The 21,131-nt window shown below is 49.1% G+C and overlaps 1 protein-coding gene across 8 annotated transcripts in view; it reads left to right on the forward strand.

The window, feature by feature from the left end:
* The window catches only part of FBN3 (fibrillin 3), a 153,870-nt gene that overhangs the window by 80,473 nt on the left and 52,266 nt on the right, over positions 1-21,131 (forward strand). For 6 of the 8 annotated variants that reach the window (XM_083421307.1, XM_083421314.1, XM_083421312.1 and 3 more), the window contains 14 exons: positions 227-352; positions 1,210-1,335; positions 1,560-1,679; positions 4,264-4,401; positions 4,545-4,595; positions 6,377-6,502; positions 8,251-8,478; positions 9,822-9,947; positions 10,598-10,726; positions 13,724-13,849; positions 15,441-15,566; positions 17,840-17,962; positions 19,199-19,324; positions 20,966-21,091. In XM_083421307.1, coding sequence (XP_083277433.1) covers positions 227-352; positions 1,210-1,335; positions 1,560-1,679; positions 4,264-4,401; positions 4,545-4,595; positions 6,377-6,502; positions 8,251-8,478; positions 9,822-9,947; positions 10,598-10,726; positions 13,724-13,849; positions 15,441-15,566; positions 17,840-17,962; positions 19,199-19,324; positions 20,966-21,091 — 1,797 coding nt within the window. The remainder of the gene's footprint in view (positions 1-226; positions 353-1,209; positions 1,336-1,559; positions 1,680-4,263; positions 4,402-4,544; positions 4,596-6,376; positions 6,503-8,250; positions 8,479-9,821; positions 9,948-10,597; positions 10,727-13,723; positions 13,850-15,440; positions 15,567-17,839; positions 17,963-19,198; positions 19,325-20,965; positions 21,092-21,131) is intronic. The other 2 variants (XM_083421313.1, XM_083421311.1) reach the window with 2 other exon arrangements.

The raw sequence follows: 21,131 nt of genomic DNA on the forward strand, positions 1-21,131 counted from the left end.
TGGGTTGTGCGATTTTGGGTTGTGTACCACACCAAACCCGGAAGTACCGGAACGGGTTGCTTCCGGGTTTCGGCACATGTGCAGAAGCGCTGAATCACAACCTCCACATGCGCAGACACGGCGCTGTGTGCGCTGCGTGTTGCGGACGTGCTTCCCGCACAGATCTCGTTCGCAACCCGAGCGCCCGCTGTATTATTAATTCCCAAATCCCCCCTCTCACGTCCAGATATCAACGAGTGCGCCTTGAACCCGGACATCTGCCCCAATGGGATGTGCGAGAATCTACGGGGAAGTTATCGCTGCATTTGCAATCTGGGCTACGAGTCAGACCCCACGGGCAAAAACTGTGTGGGTGAGTGATTTTGCGGGGTCGCGGAGGGCTCTCAGGGGGCCTCCTAGAGATCGGCGCAACCTTGAAACACAAGCCTGTGGGATGCGCAGTTCAAGCTGTGAAACCACTCTGGAGCTAGTTCATACAGCAACAATGTTTTGTGTTGTGTAGGCTCCTAGGATGTAAGTCCAGGGCCCCGCCTGCTCCCTAAAACATCCCTGGTTTGCTCCTTTCTATATATAGGGTGGGTCCCTTCTATACGTGGGTGGCGCTGTGGGTTAAACCACTGAGCCTAGGACTTACCAATCAGAAGGTCGGCGGTTCAAATCCCCGTGACGGGGTGAGCTCCTGTTGCTCGGTCCCTGCTCCTGCCAACCTAGCAGTTCGAAAGCACATCAAAAGTGCAAGTAGATAAATAGGTACTGCTCCGGCGAGAAGGTAAACGGAGTTTCCGTGCACTGCTCTGCTTCGCTAGAAGCGGCTTAGTCATGCTGGCCACATGACCCGGAAGCTGTACGCTGGCTCCCTCGGCCAATAAAGCGAGATGAGCGCCGCAACCCCAGAGTCGGTCACGACTGGACCTAATGGTCAGGGGTCCCTTTACCCTTTACCTATATATAGGGTGCCTACATTCTGCATGGCTGCATGGCAACATGGGCAAATGGCTTGAGATACCTATTAGGTCCATAAATGACCATATAGCCTATATTCAACACAAAAAACAGCGGCAATTTGTTGTTGACAAAGGACAGCTGGACATATAAAGGGCCCCATTACCTTCAGTAGCTTAGGGCCTCATCAAACCGAAATCCAGCGCTGGGTGCTGTAACCCGTCTGGCCTCCATGCGCAGCTCACACTCGTGCGAATTTCTCTCCAGATGTGGACGAGTGTGCCGTCAACCGGCTGCTGTGTGACAACGGCCTTTGCCGCAACACCCCTGGGAGTTACAGCTGCAGCTGCCCCAAAGGATTCGTCTTCCGGACGGAGACGGACACCTGCGAGGGTAAGTGTTCGGGCCCGGCGCCAGCAAGAAAGGGCGCGGATCTCTGTTGTCGGCGAAACTGGCTCTTTAATTAAGGTTTAACGCCAGCCAGGCTTGCACCTTTGCCTGTCCTTTGAGAAGTTGGGATGTTGGTGAACGTCCCGTGGCTTCCCACAAGGGAGAGGCGACACAGATCGGCGTAAGATTCTGTGCGGGGTAAATTCAGCAAGGTTCTCTCCCTCCAGATATCAACGAGTGTACCTCCAACCCATGCATCAACGGCATATGTAGAAATAACGCCGGCTCTTTTGCCTGCGAGTGCTCCCCAGGAAGTAAACTGGATTCCAGCGGCACCATCTGTGTTGGTAAAGAGGCTCTCCTTTTTCGTAATTTCTTTAATCGATTTTCATACCGTCTAAGAAATTCAATTCAGTTTCAATGCGATACGCCCTTTGCTTTTCTACTTCCTATCTTTACTTCCATGATCATAGAATCATAGAGACCACAAGGGCCATCGAGTCCAACCCCCTGCCAAGCAGGAAACACCATCAGAGCACTCCTGATATATGGTTGTCAAGCCTCTGCTTAAAGACCTCCAAAGAAGGAGACTCCACCACACTCCTTGGCAGCAGATTCCACTGTCAAACAGCTCTTACTGTCAGGAAGTTCTTCCTAATGTTTAGGTGGAATCTTCTTTCTTGTAGTTTGGATCCATTGCTCCGTGTCCGCTTCTCTGGAGCAGCAGAAAACAACCTTTCTCCCTCCTCTATGTGACATCCTTTTATATATTTGAACATGGCTATCATGTCACCCCTTAACCTCCTCTTCTCCAGGCTAAACATGCCCTGCTCCCTTAGCCGTTCCTAATGATGTTTCTGTTCAAATCCTTTTAGCCTTATATGTCCTTAAATTCCTTAAAGTGGGAGGGATACAGACTGAAATGCAAAAATAGCAAAAAGCAAATCGGAAGAAGAGGAGCAAAAAAAAAATGCATTATAATGGGGAAATTCACACTGAAATGCAAAAAATAAATATAATAGTGAAATACAAAATTACAAAATTATTATTATTATTATCACAACATTTATTTATTTATTTACTTATTTATTTATTTATACATACCCCCGCTCATTTGGCTGGGTTTCCCAACAGACTATTAAAAACACGACAAAACAGTTTCTGGGTCACCTTCAAAGGTAGCCCTACATAGAGTGCAAAGGAAATTCACACTGAAATGTAAATATATACCGTATTTTTTGCTCTATAAGACTCACTTTTTCCCTCCTAAAAAGTAAGGGGAAATGTGTGTGCGTCTTATGGAGCGAATGCAGGCTGCGCAGCTATCCCAGAAGCCAGAACAGCAAGAGGGATCGCTGCTTTCACTGCGCAACGATCCCTCTTACTGTTCTGGCTTCTGGGATTCAGAATATTTTTTTTCTTGTTTTCCTCCTCCAAAAATTAGGTGCGTCTTGTGGTCTGGTGCGTCTTATAGAGCGAAAAATACGGTATATAGTTGTAAAATGCAATCTGTCTATCATCTATCTATCTATATCTATCTATCTATCTATCTATCATCTATCAGCTATCATCTATCATCTATCATCTATCTATCTATCTATCTATATCTATCATCTATCATCTATCATCTATCTATCTATATCTATCATCTATCTATCTATCATCTATCCATCATCTATCTATTGTCATCTATCTATCATCTATCTATCTATCTATCATCTATCTATCTATATCTATCACCTATCTATCTATCATCTATCTATCATCTATCTGTCTGTCTGTCTGTCTGTCTGTCTCTCTCTCTCTCTATCTATCTATCTATCTATCTATCTATCTATCATCTATCATCCATCATCTATCTATTGTCATCTATCTATCTATCTATCTATCTCTATCTATCTATCTATCTATCTATCTATCATCTATCTATCTATCTATCTATCTATCTATCATCAATCTACCTATCTATCTATCTAGCTGTCTAGTCATCTATCTGTCTATCAGCTATATCAGGCATTTCCAACAGGTAGATCACAGTGTGTTCCTGGTAGATCCCTGTTGACCTCTGGCCCAGCGATCTTCTTACAAAAAAGCAAAAAAGACCCAGCTTTGGCTTACTAAAAAAAAGCGCCACAACTTTGGGCAAATCACTGCCAGTCTTTATACGACAATGGGTAGATCACTGCCAGGTTTTTTTATGCTGTGAGTAGATTGCAGACTCTTGGGAGTTGGCTATCCCTGATCTATACCTATCTATCTATAATCTATCTATCTATATCTATCTATCTATCTATCTATCTATCTATCTATCTATCTATCTATCTACCATCTATCTATCTATCTATCTATCATCTATCTATCTATCTCTATCTATCTATCATCTATCTATCTATCTATCTATCATCTATCTATCTATCATCTATCTATCTATCTATCTATCTATCTATCTATCTATCTATCAATCTATCAATCTATCATCTATCTATATCTATCATCTATCTATCTATCTATCTATCTATCTATCTATCTATCATCTATCTATCTATCTATCTAATCTCTATCTATCATCTATCTATCTATCATCTATCTATCTATCTATCTATCATCTATCATCTATCTATCTATCATCATCTATCATCTATCATCTATCATCTATCATCTATCATCTATCATCTATCTATCTATCATCATCTATCTATCATCTATCATCTATCTATCTATCTATCATCATCTATCTATCATCTATCTATCTATCTATCTATCATCTATCTATCATCTATCATCTATCTATCTCTATCTATCTCTATCTATCTATCTATCTATCTATCATCTATCTATCATCTACCTACCTAGCTACCTACCTACCTATCTATCATAGCAACAACAACAACAAACCCCATGTGACTCAGGTGTTCTGCTTTCCTCCCCTAGACAGCATGAAAGGGACTTGCTGGCTGAACATCCAGGAAGGCCGCTGTGAAGTCAACATCAATGGTGCCACGCTGAAGTCTGAGTGCTGCGCCACCCTGGGCGCTGCCTGGGGCAGTCCGTGCGAACGCTGCGAGATTGGTAAATGTCTATCCAAACGCCCCCCCCCTTTGGCACCGGCCAAATTGCAGCGTGCAAGGGGTGTTGGTCTCCAAAGCACGTCTCTGAGTTTGGCAAAGTCTCGCGGTTCTCAGACTGCTCTCTTGTTTTCTTTTCTGCCCTAGACACTGCCTGTCCGAGGGGTTACGCCAGGATGAAGGGGGTCTCCTGCGAAGGTATGGGGCGCTCTGACAGCTCGTATCCTGGGGGGGCCTACCGAGGAAAACTCAATCCCCTCCCCACGAAACAGAAGCGTCCTTGTGGCTTTGATAGCTCTTCCCTTGAATTTGCCCTGCTCAGGGGCAACATACCGTGTTTTTTGCTCTATAAGACTCACTTTTTCCCTCCTAAAAAGTAAGGGGAAATGTGTGTGTGTCTTATGGAGCGAATGCAGGCTGCGCAGCTATCCCAGAAGCCAGAGCAGCAAGAGGGATTGCTGCTTTCACTGCTTAGCGATCCCTCTTGCTGTTCTGGCTTCTGAGATTCAGAATATTATTTTTCTTGTTTGCTTCCTCCAAAAACTAGGTGCGTCTTGTGGTCTGGTGCGTCTTATAGAGCGAAAAATACGGTAATTTTGGACAAGGCAATGTGAGCCTGCCTGCTTCAACACAGCACCCAGGTCTTTAGACTTGCCACTTTGCCATCTGCGGGTGGTGTGGGTGGCGCTGTGATCTAAATCAGCAAGAGGGCAGGGGTCAGCAAACTTTTTCAGCAGGGGGCCGGTCCACTGTCCCTCAGACCTTGTGGGGGGCCAGACTATATTTTGGGGAAAAAATATATGAATGAATTCCTATGCCCCACAAATAACCCAGAGATGCATTTTAAATAAAAGCACACATTCTACTATGTGTAAAAACACGCTGATTCCCAGACCGTCCGTGGGCCAGATTTAGAAGGCGATTGGGCCGGATCCGGCCCCCGGGCCTTAGTTTGCCTACCCATGCTCTTGGGCTTACCGATCAAAAGGTCAGTGGTTTGAATCCCCGCGATGGGGTGAGCTCCTGTTGCTCTGTCCCAGCTCCTGCCAACCTAACATAAAGCACGCGAGTGCAAGTAGATAAATAGGTACCACTCCGGCGGGAAGGTAAACGGCATTTCTGTGCGCTTTGGTTTCCGTCACAGTGTCCTGTTGCAACAGAAGCAGTTTAGTCCTGCTGGCCAAACAACCCGGAAAAAGCTGCCTGTGGATAAACGCCGGCTCCCTCAGCCTGAAAGCGAGATGAGCGCCACAACCCCAGAGTCAGCTTTGGCTGGACTTAACCACCCAGGGGCATAGCTGTCAACGTTTCCCTTTTTTAAAGGGAAATTCCCTTAATCCGAATAGGATTCCTCGAAGGAAAAGGGAAAAGTTGAGAGCTATGCCCAGGGGTCCTTTACCTTACCATCTGTGAAATGGGTGTTCGGAGGAACTGTGTGTTTCCAAAGGAAGGTTTTTGTGCTTTGAGGGTGCAGAGCCCACCTGTGCTTTGTGCTCAGGATTTGTGGCGAGTGCCTTTTCTTAGACCCCAAAATGGATAGGTAAAGGTAAAGGGACCCCTGACCATTAGGTCTAGTCGTGACCGACTCTGGGGTTGCGGCGCTCATCTTGCTTTATTGGCCGAGGGAGCTGGCGTACAGCTTCTGGGTCATGTGGCCAGTAGGACTTAGCCGCTTCTGGCGAACCAGAGCAGCGCACGGAAACGCCATTTACCTTCCCGCCAGAGTGGTACCTATTGATCTACTTACACTTTGACGTGCTTTCGAACTGCTAGGCTGGCAGGAGCAAGGACCGAGCAACGGGAGCTCACCCCGTCATTGCGGGGATTCGAACCGTTGACCTTCTGATCGGCAAGTCCTAGGCTCTGTGGTTTAACCCACAGCGCCACCCGCGTCCCTTTGCCACTAATCTCCCCTCCCAGTCCGCAGCCGCTGACTAACAGACCCTGCAACGACCCTCACGATGTTTTTCTCTCCCCAGACGTGAACGAATGCGAGGTTTTCCCAGGGGTCTGTTCCAACGGCCACTGTGTGAACACAGTGGGGTCCTTCCGTTGCGATTGTCCTGAAGGCTTGACACTGGACGGCTCTGGCAGGACATGCGTTGGTGAGGATGTAGAAGAATCATAGAATCATAGAGTTGGAAGAGACCACAAGGGCCATCGAGTCCAACCCCCTGCCAAGCGGGAAACACCATCAGAGCACTCCTGACATATGGTTGTCAAGCCTCTGCTTAAAGACCTCCAAAGAAGGCGACTCCACCACGCTCCTTGGCAGCAAATTCCACTGTCAAACAGCTCTTACCGGCAGGAAGTTCTTCCTAATGTTTAGGTGGAATCTTCTTTCTTGTAGTTTGGATCCATTGCTCTGGGTCCGCTTCTCTGGAGCAGCAGAAAACAACCTTTCTCCCTCCTCTATGTGACATCCTTTGCTATATTTGAACATGGCTATCATATCACCCCTCAACCTCCTCTTCTCCAGGCTAAACATGCCCAGCTCCCTTAGCCGTTCCTCATAAGGCATCGTTTCCAGGCCTTTGACCATTTTGGTTGCCCTCCTCTGGACACGTTCCAGTTTGTCAGTGTCCTTCTTGAACTGTTGTGTCTGGATTTTCACGTGTGTGTGTGTGTGTGTACAGAGAGAGAACCTCTTAGAGGTTTCATTTATTGTTTTAAGCACATACGGATTTTGTTAGGTCGAATCAATCAATCAATCAATCAATCAATGTGTCCCCTTAATCTTCTCAAGAGGAGCCCATTCCCGGGGTTGCACCCAGCTAAATTCTGCTCAGAGTAGACCAGCAGACCTCCGCTGTCGGTTTGCAAGCCCCCTCCATAGAGGCTGGCCCCTCTCAGTGTCCTCAGAGCTTGCTTACCGGTAACCTCCTCTGGCTGATATCCAGACAGACCAGGGAGATTTTGATAGGCGACATTTTCCCAAGCGTGGGTAAAATGCACAACCCCTCCCTCCTGCTTCCGCAGGGGAAAGAAAATAAGTCAGAAATCTATTTACATGATGTTTATTTCTGACATTACAGCACTAGAGAAAAACACGTCCTTTCAGTTCAGTTCTTCTAGCAAGTCAGACAAACCTCCTGAACATGCGCACACAGAAGGTTTCAAGTTACAGTCTTCACAAAGACTTATCCAGCCTGTGAACGTCTTGGGAAACTCTTCTTTCCCACAGATAGGCGCATCATATGATGTCAACAATCTGTGTGTCTGCAGCGGTGATGTTTCCATATACAGTGGTGCCCCGCAAGACGAATGCCTCGCAAGACGGAAAACCCGCTAGACGAAAGAGTTTTCCGTTTTGGAGGTGCTTCGCAGGACGAATTTGCTATGGGCTTGCTTCGCAAGATGAAAATGCCTTGCGATTCCTGGGGTTTTTCCCCCTCCCCCCCCTTTTCCCCAAGCCCCTAAGCCGCTTAACAGCTGTTCGCTAAGCCGCTTGACAGCTGATCTAAGCCGCTTATCAGCTGATCTAAGCCGCTAATAGCCTTTTAGCAGCTAATCCACTAATCCCTTAAGCCTTTAATAGCCACTAATAGCCTTTTAGCAGCTAATCCGCTAATCCCTTAAGCCTTTAATAGCCGCTAATAGCCGCTAAACCGCTAATCCGCTAATAGGGTTGCTTTGCAAGACGAAAAAAACCGCAAGAGGAAGAGACTCGCGGAACGGATTCTTTTCGTCTTGCGAGGCACCACTGTACTGACATCCGCCAGCCATGCCCCTTAATTTTGATGGCTCTGCTCGGGCTACGATTAGCGTGGCACGCAGCCGCCGGCCGCTAGCAAAACCTTTGAGACAGCATCTTCCTCGCTGCTCCCCGCTGACCTTCGCCTTTCCTCCCCAGACGTGCGACTGGAGCAGTGCTACATGAGGTGGGCCGAGGACGAATGCACGGTGCCACTGCCGGGGAAATACCGCATCGACCTCTGCTGCTGCTCTGTCGGTGCGGCTTGGGGTTTTGACTGTGAGGAATGCCCCAAGCCAGGCTCTGCTGAATACAAGGCCATCTGCCCGAGAGGACCTGGTTTTGCCAATCGGGGAGATGTCTTATCCGGACGGCCTTTTTACAAAGGTGAGTTTGTAAAACTCATCGTCCCCCAGGAGCGCAGAGGAGGGCGGACAAATCACAGCCTGGAACCCCCGGACAGATGGTCCCTGTTATGTACTGAAGTTCTCACCCTGGGCCAGCAGGGGGATACTGTAGATAGTTATGCAAATGAAGGATCGAAAGTGACGTTCAGTGATTGGATAGTTTTAGAAAGTTGCAACAGTTACATTGTTCTGCAGCTCTATATAAGCAGGCTGGCTGAGCTCCTCAGTTCAGTTCTGTTCCAGCTTACAAATAACGAGCTGCTTTGGAAGAATTACTGTGTCGTCTGATATAGGTAAAGGTAAAGGTACCCCTGTCCATACGGGCCAGTCTTGACAGACTCTAGGGTTGTGCGCCCATCTCCCTCAAGAGGCCGGGGGCCAGCGCTGTCTGGAGACACTTCCGGGTCACGTGGCCAGCGTGACAAAGCTGCTCTGGTGAGCCAGAGCCGCACACGGAAACGCCGTTTACCTTCCCGCTAGTAAGCGGTCCCTATTTATCTACTTGCACTTAAGGGTGCTTTCAAACTGCTAGGTTGGCAGGCGCTGGGACCGAACGACAGGAGCGCACCCTGCCGCGGGGATTCAAACCGCCGACCTTTCGATCGGCAAGCCCTAGGTGCTGAGCCTTTTACCCACAGCGCCACCCGTGTCGTCTGATATGTTCGCCCACAATTTAACAGTCCCCAAATAGACAACTTACTGGCATTCACCGCCGCTACACCAGAGAAGCCCATGATGGAATGTAATTCCCAGATAGTTGAATTTGAATACCTAGTGGATGGGTTTACCACCAAATACCCTAGGATGCGGGTGGCGCTGTGGGTTAAACCACAGAGCCTAGGACTTGCTGATCAGAAGGTTGTGGTTCGAATCCCCGTGACGGGGTGAGCTCCCGTTGCTCAGTCCCTGCTCCTGCCCACCTAGCAGTTCGAAAGCACATCAAAGTGCCAGTAGATAAATAGGTACCGCTCCAGCGGGAAGGTAAACGGCGTTTCCGTGCACTGCTAAAGTTCGCCAGAAGTGGCTTGGTCCTGCTGGCCACATGACCAGGAAGCTGGACTCCGGCTCCCTCAGCCAGTAAAGCGAGATGAGCGCCGCAACCCCAGAGTCATCAATGTCTGGACTTAACGGTCAGGAGTCCCTTTAGCTTTAACAAAAGGCAGGGGAACCTGTGGCCCTGGAGATGTTTCTGAGATCTGTTCATCTTCCAGCGGTCAAGGATAATGAGAGCTGGGCCTTAGGTTCCCACTTCTGCCACCAACCAACTTCTCGGCAGGCTGCAACGAGAGCCTTTCCTAACCAGCCTCCTTTTCGACCCTCTAGATGTGAACGAGTGCAAGGTATTCTCTGGTCTCTGCACGCACGGGACTTGCCGCAACACCATCGGCAGCTTCCGGTGTCTCTGCGGCAACGGCTTTGCCCTGGACGCTGAGGAGAGAAACTGTACAGGTAAGCGGCATAGCTGTCAACTGTCCCTTATTTGGCGGGAAAGTCCCTTATCCCAGCCCTGTGTCCCGCTGCTGTCCCTTATTGATGATGTCCCTTAAATTTCACGGGTTTCAGAGGACGCAGCTCCTCTCCCTCCCTCCCTGCGGGCCAGGGAGGAGGGAGGCTCCAACTGTGTTGCTTGGCTGCGTTGCTCACCCAATAAGGAGCCTAAGAACGACTGGGGGGTGGAGCTTGCATGCCTTGTGCTGATCAAATCAGCCGCCTTGCCTGGGGACCCGCCTTTGCTCAGCGCTTCCCAGCGGAGAGGTGACGGTGGTTTTCCTTGCTGCATCCCCTTTGCCGGGTTGCTGCGCTGTGGGAACCACCGCTTGAGGCTTCGTTTGGCTGCTGGCTGGGCTTTCTGCCTTTGGCTCGGAGGGGCTCAGAGGTTGAACATACCTGTGCTTGGAAAATCCCTTATTTTGGCTGCTGAGCCCTTATTTTCGAGGCTGCTGGTCCCTTATTTTCAAACCTGTACGTTGACAGCTATGGTAAGCGGGCCAGCGTAAACGCCTTTCTCAGAAGCTAGTTCCGCTCTCGGGTGGGGCGACCCCCGGGGAGACACGCTGTGCCCACGGGCGGCGGCTAAACCTCTCTTCCACCCCTTGCAGATATTGACGAGTGTCGGATCTCGCCTGACCTGTGCGGCCACGGCTCCTGCGTCAACACGCCCGGCAGCTTTGAGTGCGAATGCTTTGAGGGCTACGAGAGCGGGTTCATGATGATGAAGAACTGCATGGGTGAGGAGGATTTGGGAAAGGGATTGGCAAAAGGTGTTTTATCTGGAGCTCAGGAAGAGGCTATGCTCTTCCGAAACAGTGGCCGCGAGGGAGCATCCCGTTGCCTCTCCACGACCGCAGCTGCGGTTGCTCGAGAGTAACCAGGCAGGACTCCAAACCTGTGCTTTACAGGTTTTATTTTGGTGGGAACTATTTACAGTGAGGGACGCGGGTGGCGCTGGGTGTTAAACCACAGAGCTTAGGACTTGCCGATCAGAAGGTCGGCGGTTCAAATCCCCACGATGGGGTGAGCTCCCGTTGCTCGGTCCCTGCTCCTGCCCACCTAGCAGTTCGAAAGCACGTCAAAGTGTGAGTAGATAAACAGGTACCGCTCTGGCAGGAAGGTAAACGGCGTTTCCGTGCGCTGCTCTGGTTCGCCATGCTTAGTCATAACCCACATGACCCGGAAGCTGTACGCCGGCTCCCTCGGCCAATAAAGCGAGATGAGTGCCGCAACCCCAGAGTCGGCCACGACTGGACCTAATGGTCAGGGATCCCTTTGCCTTTACCTTCTTCCAGAAGGCGGAAGCTGAAAGAGATCATTTCCGGGGTGTGCACTGTCCTGCGCTATTTCTGCCACTTTCTTATGGCACCTGGCAGCGTAGATTTGATCCAAGGTGGGAAGAGTGCACCCAATTATTCTCTCTGCAGTCTTTACAACCTTGGACAGCATTTTTTTTCTCCTGACCGTGCAGCTCCCAAACCACACGCACAGACCATAAGTTAATACACTCTCCACAGTACTATGGTAAAATGCCATCAACAGAGATTCTTTTTCCAGAGGATTCTCGGAAAATATAACCTCTGCTGTGCTCTCTTCATCAGGTCTTTGCTGTTTTCTCCCCAGGCAGCTTGTGGCAGCTGCTGGGAAGCAGACAAGGAGGAGGAGAAGTTGTGGGCACTGAGATCCAGCCCTGAATGACGTGCCGGCCCTGAGAGGCGGGCAGAGGGCAGGAAAAAAACCTAAAAACCAAGCCCAGCTTCAGTAACCAACAGCTGCTTCATTTTACACAGAGGGCTTGAGAAACGGGGTGGGAATGACATAGAATGACATAGGTTATGAGATTAATAATAATAATAATAATAATAATAATAATAATAATAATATCTTTATTGTCATTGCCCCCTTCGGGGACAACGAAATTACTTGGCTGCTCCATAAAAACACTAATTAAAAAATATAATAAAATACAGCAAGGGAGATTAGATGACTTTCAAAGTCCGGGCTTCCCATTCAGGGCCGAGATCGCTCTGGAGAAGAAGCTGTTATTAAGACGGCTCGTTCTTGTCTTCATCGTCCTGTATCTCCGTCCCGACGGCAAGAGCTCGAAGAGACAGTGACCAGGATGCGATGGATCTTTTACTATGTCCAGTGCCTTCCTATGGCACCTTGTGGCATAAATCTGCTCTAAGGTGGAGAGTGGGCAGCCCACAATGCTCTCTGCTGCCTTAACAACCCGGCTCAATGGCTTAATTAACCCCACTCAATGGACCAGAATGTGGTCTAAACCCCCCTTTAAATCTGTATCAATGAAAAGAAAAGAACTCACTCTGAAACTCACCTACAGGTGGTACCCAACACCAAGAAAACTAGCGCTAATATGCCCAGGAACCTCACCAAAATGCTGGAGAGGGTGCACCTCCACATGCACATACCTCCACATGTGGTGGGAGTGCTTCAAAATCCAACTATTCTGGACAACAGCCATACGAGAAATATGTAAAATAACTAAGCAAATAATAGACATCACCCCAGAATTGGCCCTACTAAACATCTTCCAAGACAACAATGCCCATTTACACCACAAAGAACTCATAACCCACCTACTTTCAGCAGCCAGAAACACCATAACCAGACACTGGAGAGACCTGTCAGGAGTAAGCATGGACCAATGGTACCAAATCGTATGGGAAACAGCCTCACTAGAAAAATTAATCAATAAACTGAAACTGACACGGGGACAAAGAGAAGAAGACGGCTTCACCCCGGTATGGCTCCCCTTTATCACATATACAGCCCAACAAGACAATGACAATAATCCAACAACAGCATACAAATCAATATGGCTAACCTGATCCAAAACACCTACCCACCCCACTCACACATGAAAACAAAGACCACCACAGCCAATCACAAACAAACAACCACACCCTAGGCCAACCCCAACCTCTCTCACCACCAAAGGAACACAAATGAACAGCTGACACCAAACCCTACATACGTTAAGGAAAATAGAAACATCGCCACCCAACCCCACCCATCTCCCCCCCCTTTCTGCCCCACTAATGTCTCAACAAATGAAACCAATTTGTAAAAATGTTACATGGAAAAAATACGAGAGACGTTACACATACAGTGGTGCCTTGCAAGACGAAATTAATTCGTTCTGCGAGTCTCTTCATCTAGCAGTTTTTTCGTCTTGCGAAGCAACCCTATTAGCGGCTTAGCGGATTAGCGCTATTAGCGGTTTAGCGGCTATTAGCGGCTATTAAAGGCTTAAGGGATTAGCAGATTAGCTGCTAAAAGGCTATTAGCGGTTTAGCGGCTTAGAAAAAGGGGGTGGGGAGCGGGGAAAAATCTCAAGACTCGCAAGACATTTTCGTCTTGCGAAGCAAGCCCATAGGGAAATTCGTCCTGCGAAGCGCATCGAAAAACAGAAAACCCTTTCGTCTTGTGGGTTTTCCGTCTTGCGAGGCATTCGTCTTGCGGGGTACCACTGTACTTCTGTAAAACAAGAAAATCTTTCATAAAAAGAAAGAAAGAAAAGAAACGGGGTGGGAAAATCCTGCATGTTCTGTAATGCGCGGCTCCCACAGGGGAGCTGTAGAAAGACCGCAGGTGCTCAAGGGAGCCATGGACTCAAAAGAGGTTGAAAACCACGAGGCGATGCATTTAGAGTCATTCGCTGCATACGGCGCACTGAACTTCTGGGTCTTTTTTCCTTCTTCCTTTTTCAGACATCGATGAATGCGAGAGGGACCCTCTGCTGTGCCGGGGAGGGGTCTGCGTCAACACCGACGGCAGCTTTGAGTGCCTTTGCCCCCCGGGGCACGAGCTCACCTCAGAGGGCAATGCCTGTGTGGGTAAGTTCACCAATCGAGGGCTTTTGGACCCCAAAACTCAATTCCTTCTTAAAGCATCCTCCTTGGCCAATGGCCATTATCCGTGACTGAAGCTGATGGCAGCTGGAGCTCAACAACAACAACAATAATAATTTATTGTTTATATCCTGCCCATCTGACTGAGGTTCCCCACCAGTGGCGTAGCGTGGGTTGTCAGCACCCGGGGCAAGGCAAGTAATTTGCGCCCCCTAACCCGTGGATTTGCGCCCCCTAAACCTAACCCCCAGATGTTGCGCCCGGTGCGGCCAGCCCACCCTGCACCCCCCACACTACGCCACTGTTCCCGAGCCACTCTGGGCAGCTCCCAACACGATGTTTGTTGTTGTTTAGTCGTTTAGTCATGTCCGACTCTTTGTGACCCCCTGGACCAGAGCACACCAGGCACTCCTGTCTTCCACTGCCTCCCGCAGTTTGGTCAAACTCATGCTGGTAGCTTCGAGAACACTGTCCCACCATCTCGTCCTCTGTCGTCCCCTTCTCCAACTTTCCCAACATCAGGATCTTTTCCAGGGAGTCTTCCAGGGAGTTAACAGAATGTTAACAATAACAATAATAAAGCGATAAGACATCAAACACGAAAAATTTCCCTAAACAGAGTTGCCTTCTGATGTCTTCTAAAAGTCAGATAGTTGTTTATTTCCTTGACATCTGACGGGGGGGCGTTCCACAAGGAGGGCGCGACTACTGAGAAGGCCCTCTGCCTGGTTCCCTGTAGCTTCACTTCTCTCAGTGAGAGAACAGCCAGAAGGACCTCGGAACTGGACCTCAGTGTCCGGGCAGAATGATGGGGGTGGAGATGCTACTTCAGGTATACTGGGCCGTTTAAGGGTTTAAAGGTCAGCACCAACACTTTGAATTGTGCTCAGAAACGTACTGGGAGCCAATGTAGGTCTTTCAGGACAGGTGTTACGTGGTCTCGGCAGCCACTCCCAGTCCCTAGTCTAGCTGTCGCATTCTGGATTAATTGCAGTTTCTGGGTCACCTTCAAAGGTAGCCCCATGGAGAGCACATTGCAGTAGTCCAAGCGGGAGATAACCAGAGCATGCACCACTCTGGCCAGACAGTCTGTGGGCAGGGAGGGTCTCATCCTGCGTACCAGATGGAGCTGGTAAACAGCTGCCCTGGACGCAGAATTGACCTGCGCCTCCATGGACAGCTGAGAGTCCAAAATGACTCCCAGGCTGCGCACCTGGTCCTTCAGGGGCACAGTTGCTCCATTCACGGAGTTCTGCCCGCCCCCTGGAAGGCCATATCCCCAGTTTCGGAAAACGCAACCCCCTGTTTCAAGGAAAACTTTCCAGTCTCCAGACTTAGGGGAGGTGGTTGATAGCTGTCGGTGGAAAGGGAGACTCTTCATCTCCGGGTTGTGGGTTCAAGTTCCACACTGGGCCAAAGAGTCCTTTGTTGCAGAGGGCTGACAACGCTAGGCCGTCCCTTCCAACTCTATGCCCGCGCATGCCCAGCTGCTCTCGTAAGATCTGCATGGCAATGTTATGGCTCTGCCTCTTTTCCGTCCGATTCCTTCCTTGAACCTTCTCTTCCTTCTCCTCAGATATCAACGAATGTTCACTTAGCGACAATTTGTGCCGCAACGGACGCTGCGTCAACGTAATCGGGACTTACCAGTGCCTGTGCGACTCCGGGTTCCAGGCCACGCCGGACCGCCAAGGCTGTGTCGGTGAGATTCCTGGCCTCTCGTCTCTGATACCCCAAGGCTTGGTCTTAAAGGATGGGCATTTTGGCGGGAGCGAGTTCAAATCTTTCTCAAGGAACAGGGGTGGCCTGTGTGTGCTACCTGTAGTTTTTTTTGTTTTGTTTTGCGAAATAAAATGAAACGTGGAGCTGGAGATCCTATATGGATAGAAGCTGAACTGTCTTTAACAGGCATAGGCCAATGCCGGCCTTCCAGATTTCATAGAATCATAGAGTTGGAAGAGACCACAAGGGCCATCGAGTCCAACCCCCTGCCAAGCAGGAAACACCATCAGAGCACTCCTGACATATGGTTGTCAAGCCTCTGCTTAGGAGACTCCACCACACTCCTTGGCAGCAAATTCCACTGTCAAACAGCTCTTACTGCCAGGAAGTTCTTCCTAATGTTTAGGTGGAATCTTCTTTCTTGTAGTTTGGATCCATTGCTCCGTGTCTGCTTCTCTGGAGCAGCAGAAAACAACCTTTCTCCCTCCTCTATGTGACATCCTTTTCTATATTTGAACATGGCTATCATATCACCCCTTAACCTCCTCTTCTCCAGGCTAAACATGCCCAGCTCCCTTAGCCGTTCCTCATAAGGCATCGTTTCCAGGCCTTTGACCATTTTGGTTGCCCTCCTCTGGACACGTTCCAGTTTGTCAGTGTCCTTCTTGAACTGTGGTGCCCAGAACTGGACACAGTACTCCTGGTGAGGTCTGACCAGAGCAGAATACAGTGGCACTATTACTTCCCTTGATCTAGATGCTATACTCCTATTGATGCAGCCCAGAATTGCATTGGCTTTTTTAGCTGCCGCGTCACACTGTTGGGACTACAATTCCCATCATCCCTGACCACTGGTCCTGTTAGCTAGGGATGGTGGGAATTGTAGTCCCAAACATCTGGAGGGCCGGAGTTAGCCTTTGCCTGGTCTTTATGATTTACCTTTAGGAAGGCGTTTCTGTTTCTGGGTTTTCAGACTATGGCCACAGAATATTTAGCGGCACGTAACAGGGAAATTTCCCAGTAGAAAAGCGGTTTTGACTCAGGCAGATGGAAGAACTGTATACCTTGATGTCAGGGTGGGTTTGATTTAAATCAAATCGATTTAAATCGCAATTTAAATCAAATCACAATCTAAATCACTAGTCAGTAAGACTTGATTTAAATCATTTTTTTTTATACAGAAAGACTCCTTCTTTCTGGTATAACCTTAATATTTACAACCAGGCGAAGGTTTCATTTTTGGAATAGTCAATTTTCAGAGTAGTTTTTATAGTTATATATGTATCAAAATTTACTGATTTGGTTATACAGTGGTGCCCCACAAGACGAATGTCTCGCAAGACGGAAAACCCGCTAGACGAAAGGGTTTTCCGTTTTGGAGGTGCTTCGCAAAACAAATTTGCTATGGGCTTGCTTCGCAAGACGAAAATGTCTTGCGATTCCTGGGGTTTCCCCCCCCCCTTTTTCCCAAGCCAGTTCTGTGGATGATTCGTTAATATATTTTTTTGAGAAGCAATAAGAATTAATTGGCAAGGGGGGAAACGGGTTTAACCCCCTGCAAATCAGCTGGAGATGGAATGGAGTATTCTGGAGGGAGACATGGCTGGCTGGTTGGTTAGAGTCCTCTACTGTATGTAGTGGACTTCCCGTGTCCTGGCAGCTGCTCTGTGCCTTTTAGCCTCCCTTTCAGCCTCCCCGGGTGCCCAGCCCGCTAATTATTCCTCCCCTTGCAGCTGGAGATGGAATGGAGTGTTCTGGAGGGAGACACAGCTGGCTGGCTGGCTGGCTGGCTGGCTGGCTGGCTGGCTGTATGTGGCAGACTCCCCATGTCCTGGCAGCTGCTCTGTGCCTTTTAGCCTCCTTCTCAGCCTCCCCAGGTGCTCAGCCCCTGATTATTCTTCCCCTTGCAGCTGGAGATGAAATGGAGTGTTCTGGAGGGGGACATGGCTGGTGGTTGGAGTCCTCTACTGTATGTGGTGGACTCCCCGTGTCCTGGAAGCTGCTCCATGCCTTCTAGCCTCCCTCTCAGCCTCCCTGGGTGCCCAGCCCCTGTTTATTCTTCCCCTTGCAGCTGGAGATGGAATGGAGTGTTCTGGAGGGAGACATGGCTGACTGGCCGGCTGGCTGGCTGGCTGGTTAGAGTCCTCTACTGTATGTGGCGGACTTCTCGTGTCCTGGCAGCTGTTCCGTGCCTTTTAGCCGTCCTTTCAGCCTCCCCGGGTGCTCAGCCCCTGATTATTCTTCCCCTTGCAGATATTGACGAGTGCACCATCATGAACGGGGGCTGCGATACCCACTGCGCCAACTCAGAAGGCAGCTATCAGTGCAGCTGCAGCGAGGGTTATGCGCTGATGCCCGACAAGCGGTCCTGCACAGGTGAGCAGAGCATCTTTTCATCCGCCCGCCCATCATCCTAGAAGTAGAATTCCCACATTGCAGAGGGTGGCACCAAGCAACCCTTTGGGCCCCTCGCAACTCCACGGTTCTGTGAATCTAAGATCGGAAGAACGAGGAAATCATAGCGTTGGAAGGGCACCCCCAGGGTCATCTAGTCCAACCCCCTGCAATGCAGGAATCTCAGCACGTGGTCTCCCATCCAGTTTGAAACCACACCGGACCCTGCTTAGCTTCTCACACATGCTATCCATTTTATCAACAGGCTGTCCCTTCCCTAGTCTGGATATTGTTTCATTTCAAATAATTTTATAAGTTGTGTGTCTTTGTTTCTTAATTTAATCCTTTTAAATTATGTTTTGTACGATTTGTGGTATTTTATTGCGATTTGCTGCTGTTTTTTATTATTATAGATGAACAATTCTTTATTGCAATAAGTGTGAACTGTCTAATTATTACTTGTTGGTGTTTAATTTCAGTGTTTACTATTGCATTCGAATTCATTATTGCCTATTGCTTAATTTGGTATAAGTTGTTTATTTTATTTTAAAGTTGTTGTAACTTTTTTTTATATAGGATCTGATTGCCACTATTAATGTTTGATGTTTTATTATTGATTTTGTGCGTGTTGGAAGCTGCCCAAGAGTGACTGGGGCAACTCAGCCAGCTGGGCGGAGGATAATAATAATAATAATAATAATAATAATAATAATAATATGGTGCCTCCTCACTTCTGAGTGCTGCTTCCCCGAGGGCTTGTGCCTAGCATGGGGGTCAAAGAACTCACCCCCTGCAATTCAAAGTGTTGGTGCTGACCTTGAAAGCCCTAAATGGCCTCGGTCCAGTATACTTGAAGGAGCGTCTCCAGCCCCATCGTTCTGCCCGGACACCGGGGTCCATCTCCTGAGGGCCTTCTGGCAGTTCCCTCTCTGCGAGAAGCGAGGTTACAGGGAACCAGGCAGAGGGCCTACTCGGTGGTGGCGCCCTCCCACCAGATGTCAAAGAGAAAAACAACTACCAGACTTTTAGAAGACATCTGAAGGCAGCCCTGTTCAGGGAAGCTTTTAATGCATTACTGTATTTTAATATATTTTTTGGAAGCTGCCCAGAGTGGCTGGGGAAGCCCAGCCAGATGGGTGGGGTATAAATAATAAATTATTATTATTGTTGTTGTTGTTGGGAAGGAGGAAAACCTGTTTCTCCCTGCCTCCTCTTCAGATATCGACGAATGCGAGGACAACCCAGATATCTGCGATGGCGGACAATGCACTAACATCCCGGGGGAATACCGCTGCCTCTGCTTTGACGGGTTCATGGCCTCTTTGGACATGAAAACTTGCATCGGTAAGACCAGGGCCATTGGCCCATCCATCCTGTTAACGGAAAAATCAGAGCGCTCCCTTGGACAAAAACAAAGACACCAACCAGGATTACTTGGAGCAAAACGGCAGCCTGTAGGCTTGGCCTTTATTGATCTGTTGCAACAGGGTGCTCCCCTCACCTGCAGGAGAGAGGAGGGACCCAGAAAAATGGCTTGCAAGGCCTTATAAAGACTTTTGAAATTGCCACCCTGTAGATCAAGACCACCCCCAGAAACATCTTACATACATCACAGAAGGGGTGTAACCTAAGACCACCCCTCAGATACATCACACCTACATCACAGAAAAGGCGGTCTAAAACAGAAATTTGAATGTTGATTTTCTCCTGTCATTGTTTATGTCCTGTCTGGCAGGTTACTTGATTGGATTTCCTGGGGAGCCTGGCCAGTCTTTTGTAGTGATAAATACTTAGTTCCTGGGCCAGGTCACAGGCTCACACCCTATTCATATCTTAAATGTGCCCTTAAGAGAGGATTTGTGAAGGAAAAGACAATGGGTTTTCCATTTTCCTTTCACCTTGCAGAGAAAACATTTACTCAGCTTAGGAATCAAAATGGTTCCAGGTTGGCCTTCCAGTGCTGATCTATGTACGTGCTTGGTTGGTACACTTATGAACATTACCATATACCGTATTTTTCGCCCTATAGGACGCACTTTTCCCCCTCCCGTCTAGCAAGTTTTTCGTCTTCCGAGGCATTCGTCTTGCGGGGTACCACTGTAGATGCTCGGGTTGCGAACGTGATCCGTGCGGGATGCATGTTAGCAACCCGCAGTGTTCACAACCTGCAGCGGCACGTCTGCGCACTCAGGGGTTGCAATTTGGCGTTTCTGCGCATGCACAAAGCATGATTTAGCACTTCTGCGCATGCACGATCACCGAAACCCGGACGTAACCCATTCTGGTACTTCCAGGTTTCGGCAGTCTGTAACCCAAAAAAAACGCAATATGACTTGTCAGGGAACTGCCATCAGAGCTGGAGGTGGAGAGGAGGCTCCAGAGGGATGGCGGAGAGGGTCCCAGTAGGGAGAGAGGCAGCCCATCCGCTGGGGAAGGAAATCAGCCTAACACCAGTGGAGAAGGGGGGCAGATGGGGGAATCGGAGAGGTGGCTCCAAGACTCCTCGCCGGAGACCAGCGGAGAGAGTACGGGTACTCCGCTGCCCACACCCTCCCTGCGCAGAAGACTTCCGCACAGGGAGAGTAGGAAGAGACTGGGCGTCAAACAGCTTCTATGCTGGAAGAGGTTCAAGAAATGCCCACTGACGGATTCTGCCAGCGAATGAGGCAGCCACGAAACTTGAGGCTGTCCAGACAGAAAGGGTTCAACCAGGTAACCTAGCCAGGAGTGGCGGCAACTTACGCACGAGCAACCCCTAGAACCATTACATGACTGTACTTAACATAGCAGCGGCCCTCAGAGATCTTTCCCTGCCGTACGCAAAGGTACTGGGGATTGAACCTTGAACCTTTTGCACACCAAATGTGCTCTGACAGGGAGGTTACAACCTCCCTGCTGCCTGGAGAAACGGCTGCTTGAAGTTTGGGGTCAGCACAGGCTTCGGAAGGTGGGTTTTCTGAATATTTTCCCCCCTTCCCCTTGCAGATGTGAACGAGTGTGACCTGAACCCCAACATCTGTCTTCACGGAGAGTGCGAGAACACCAAAGGATCGTTCATCTGCCATTGCCAGCTGGGCTACTTTGTCAAGAAGGGCACCACCGGTTGCACAGGTACGTCGGCAGGTGTTCCCGGCTAAGCCCTGCTCTGCTT

Source organism: Podarcis tiliguerta (genome assembly GCF_965153285.1).
Source record: "Podarcis tiliguerta genome assembly, chromosome: 18".
Classification (NCBI taxonomy): Eukaryota; Metazoa; Chordata; class Lepidosauria; order Squamata; family Lacertidae; genus Podarcis; species Podarcis tiliguerta.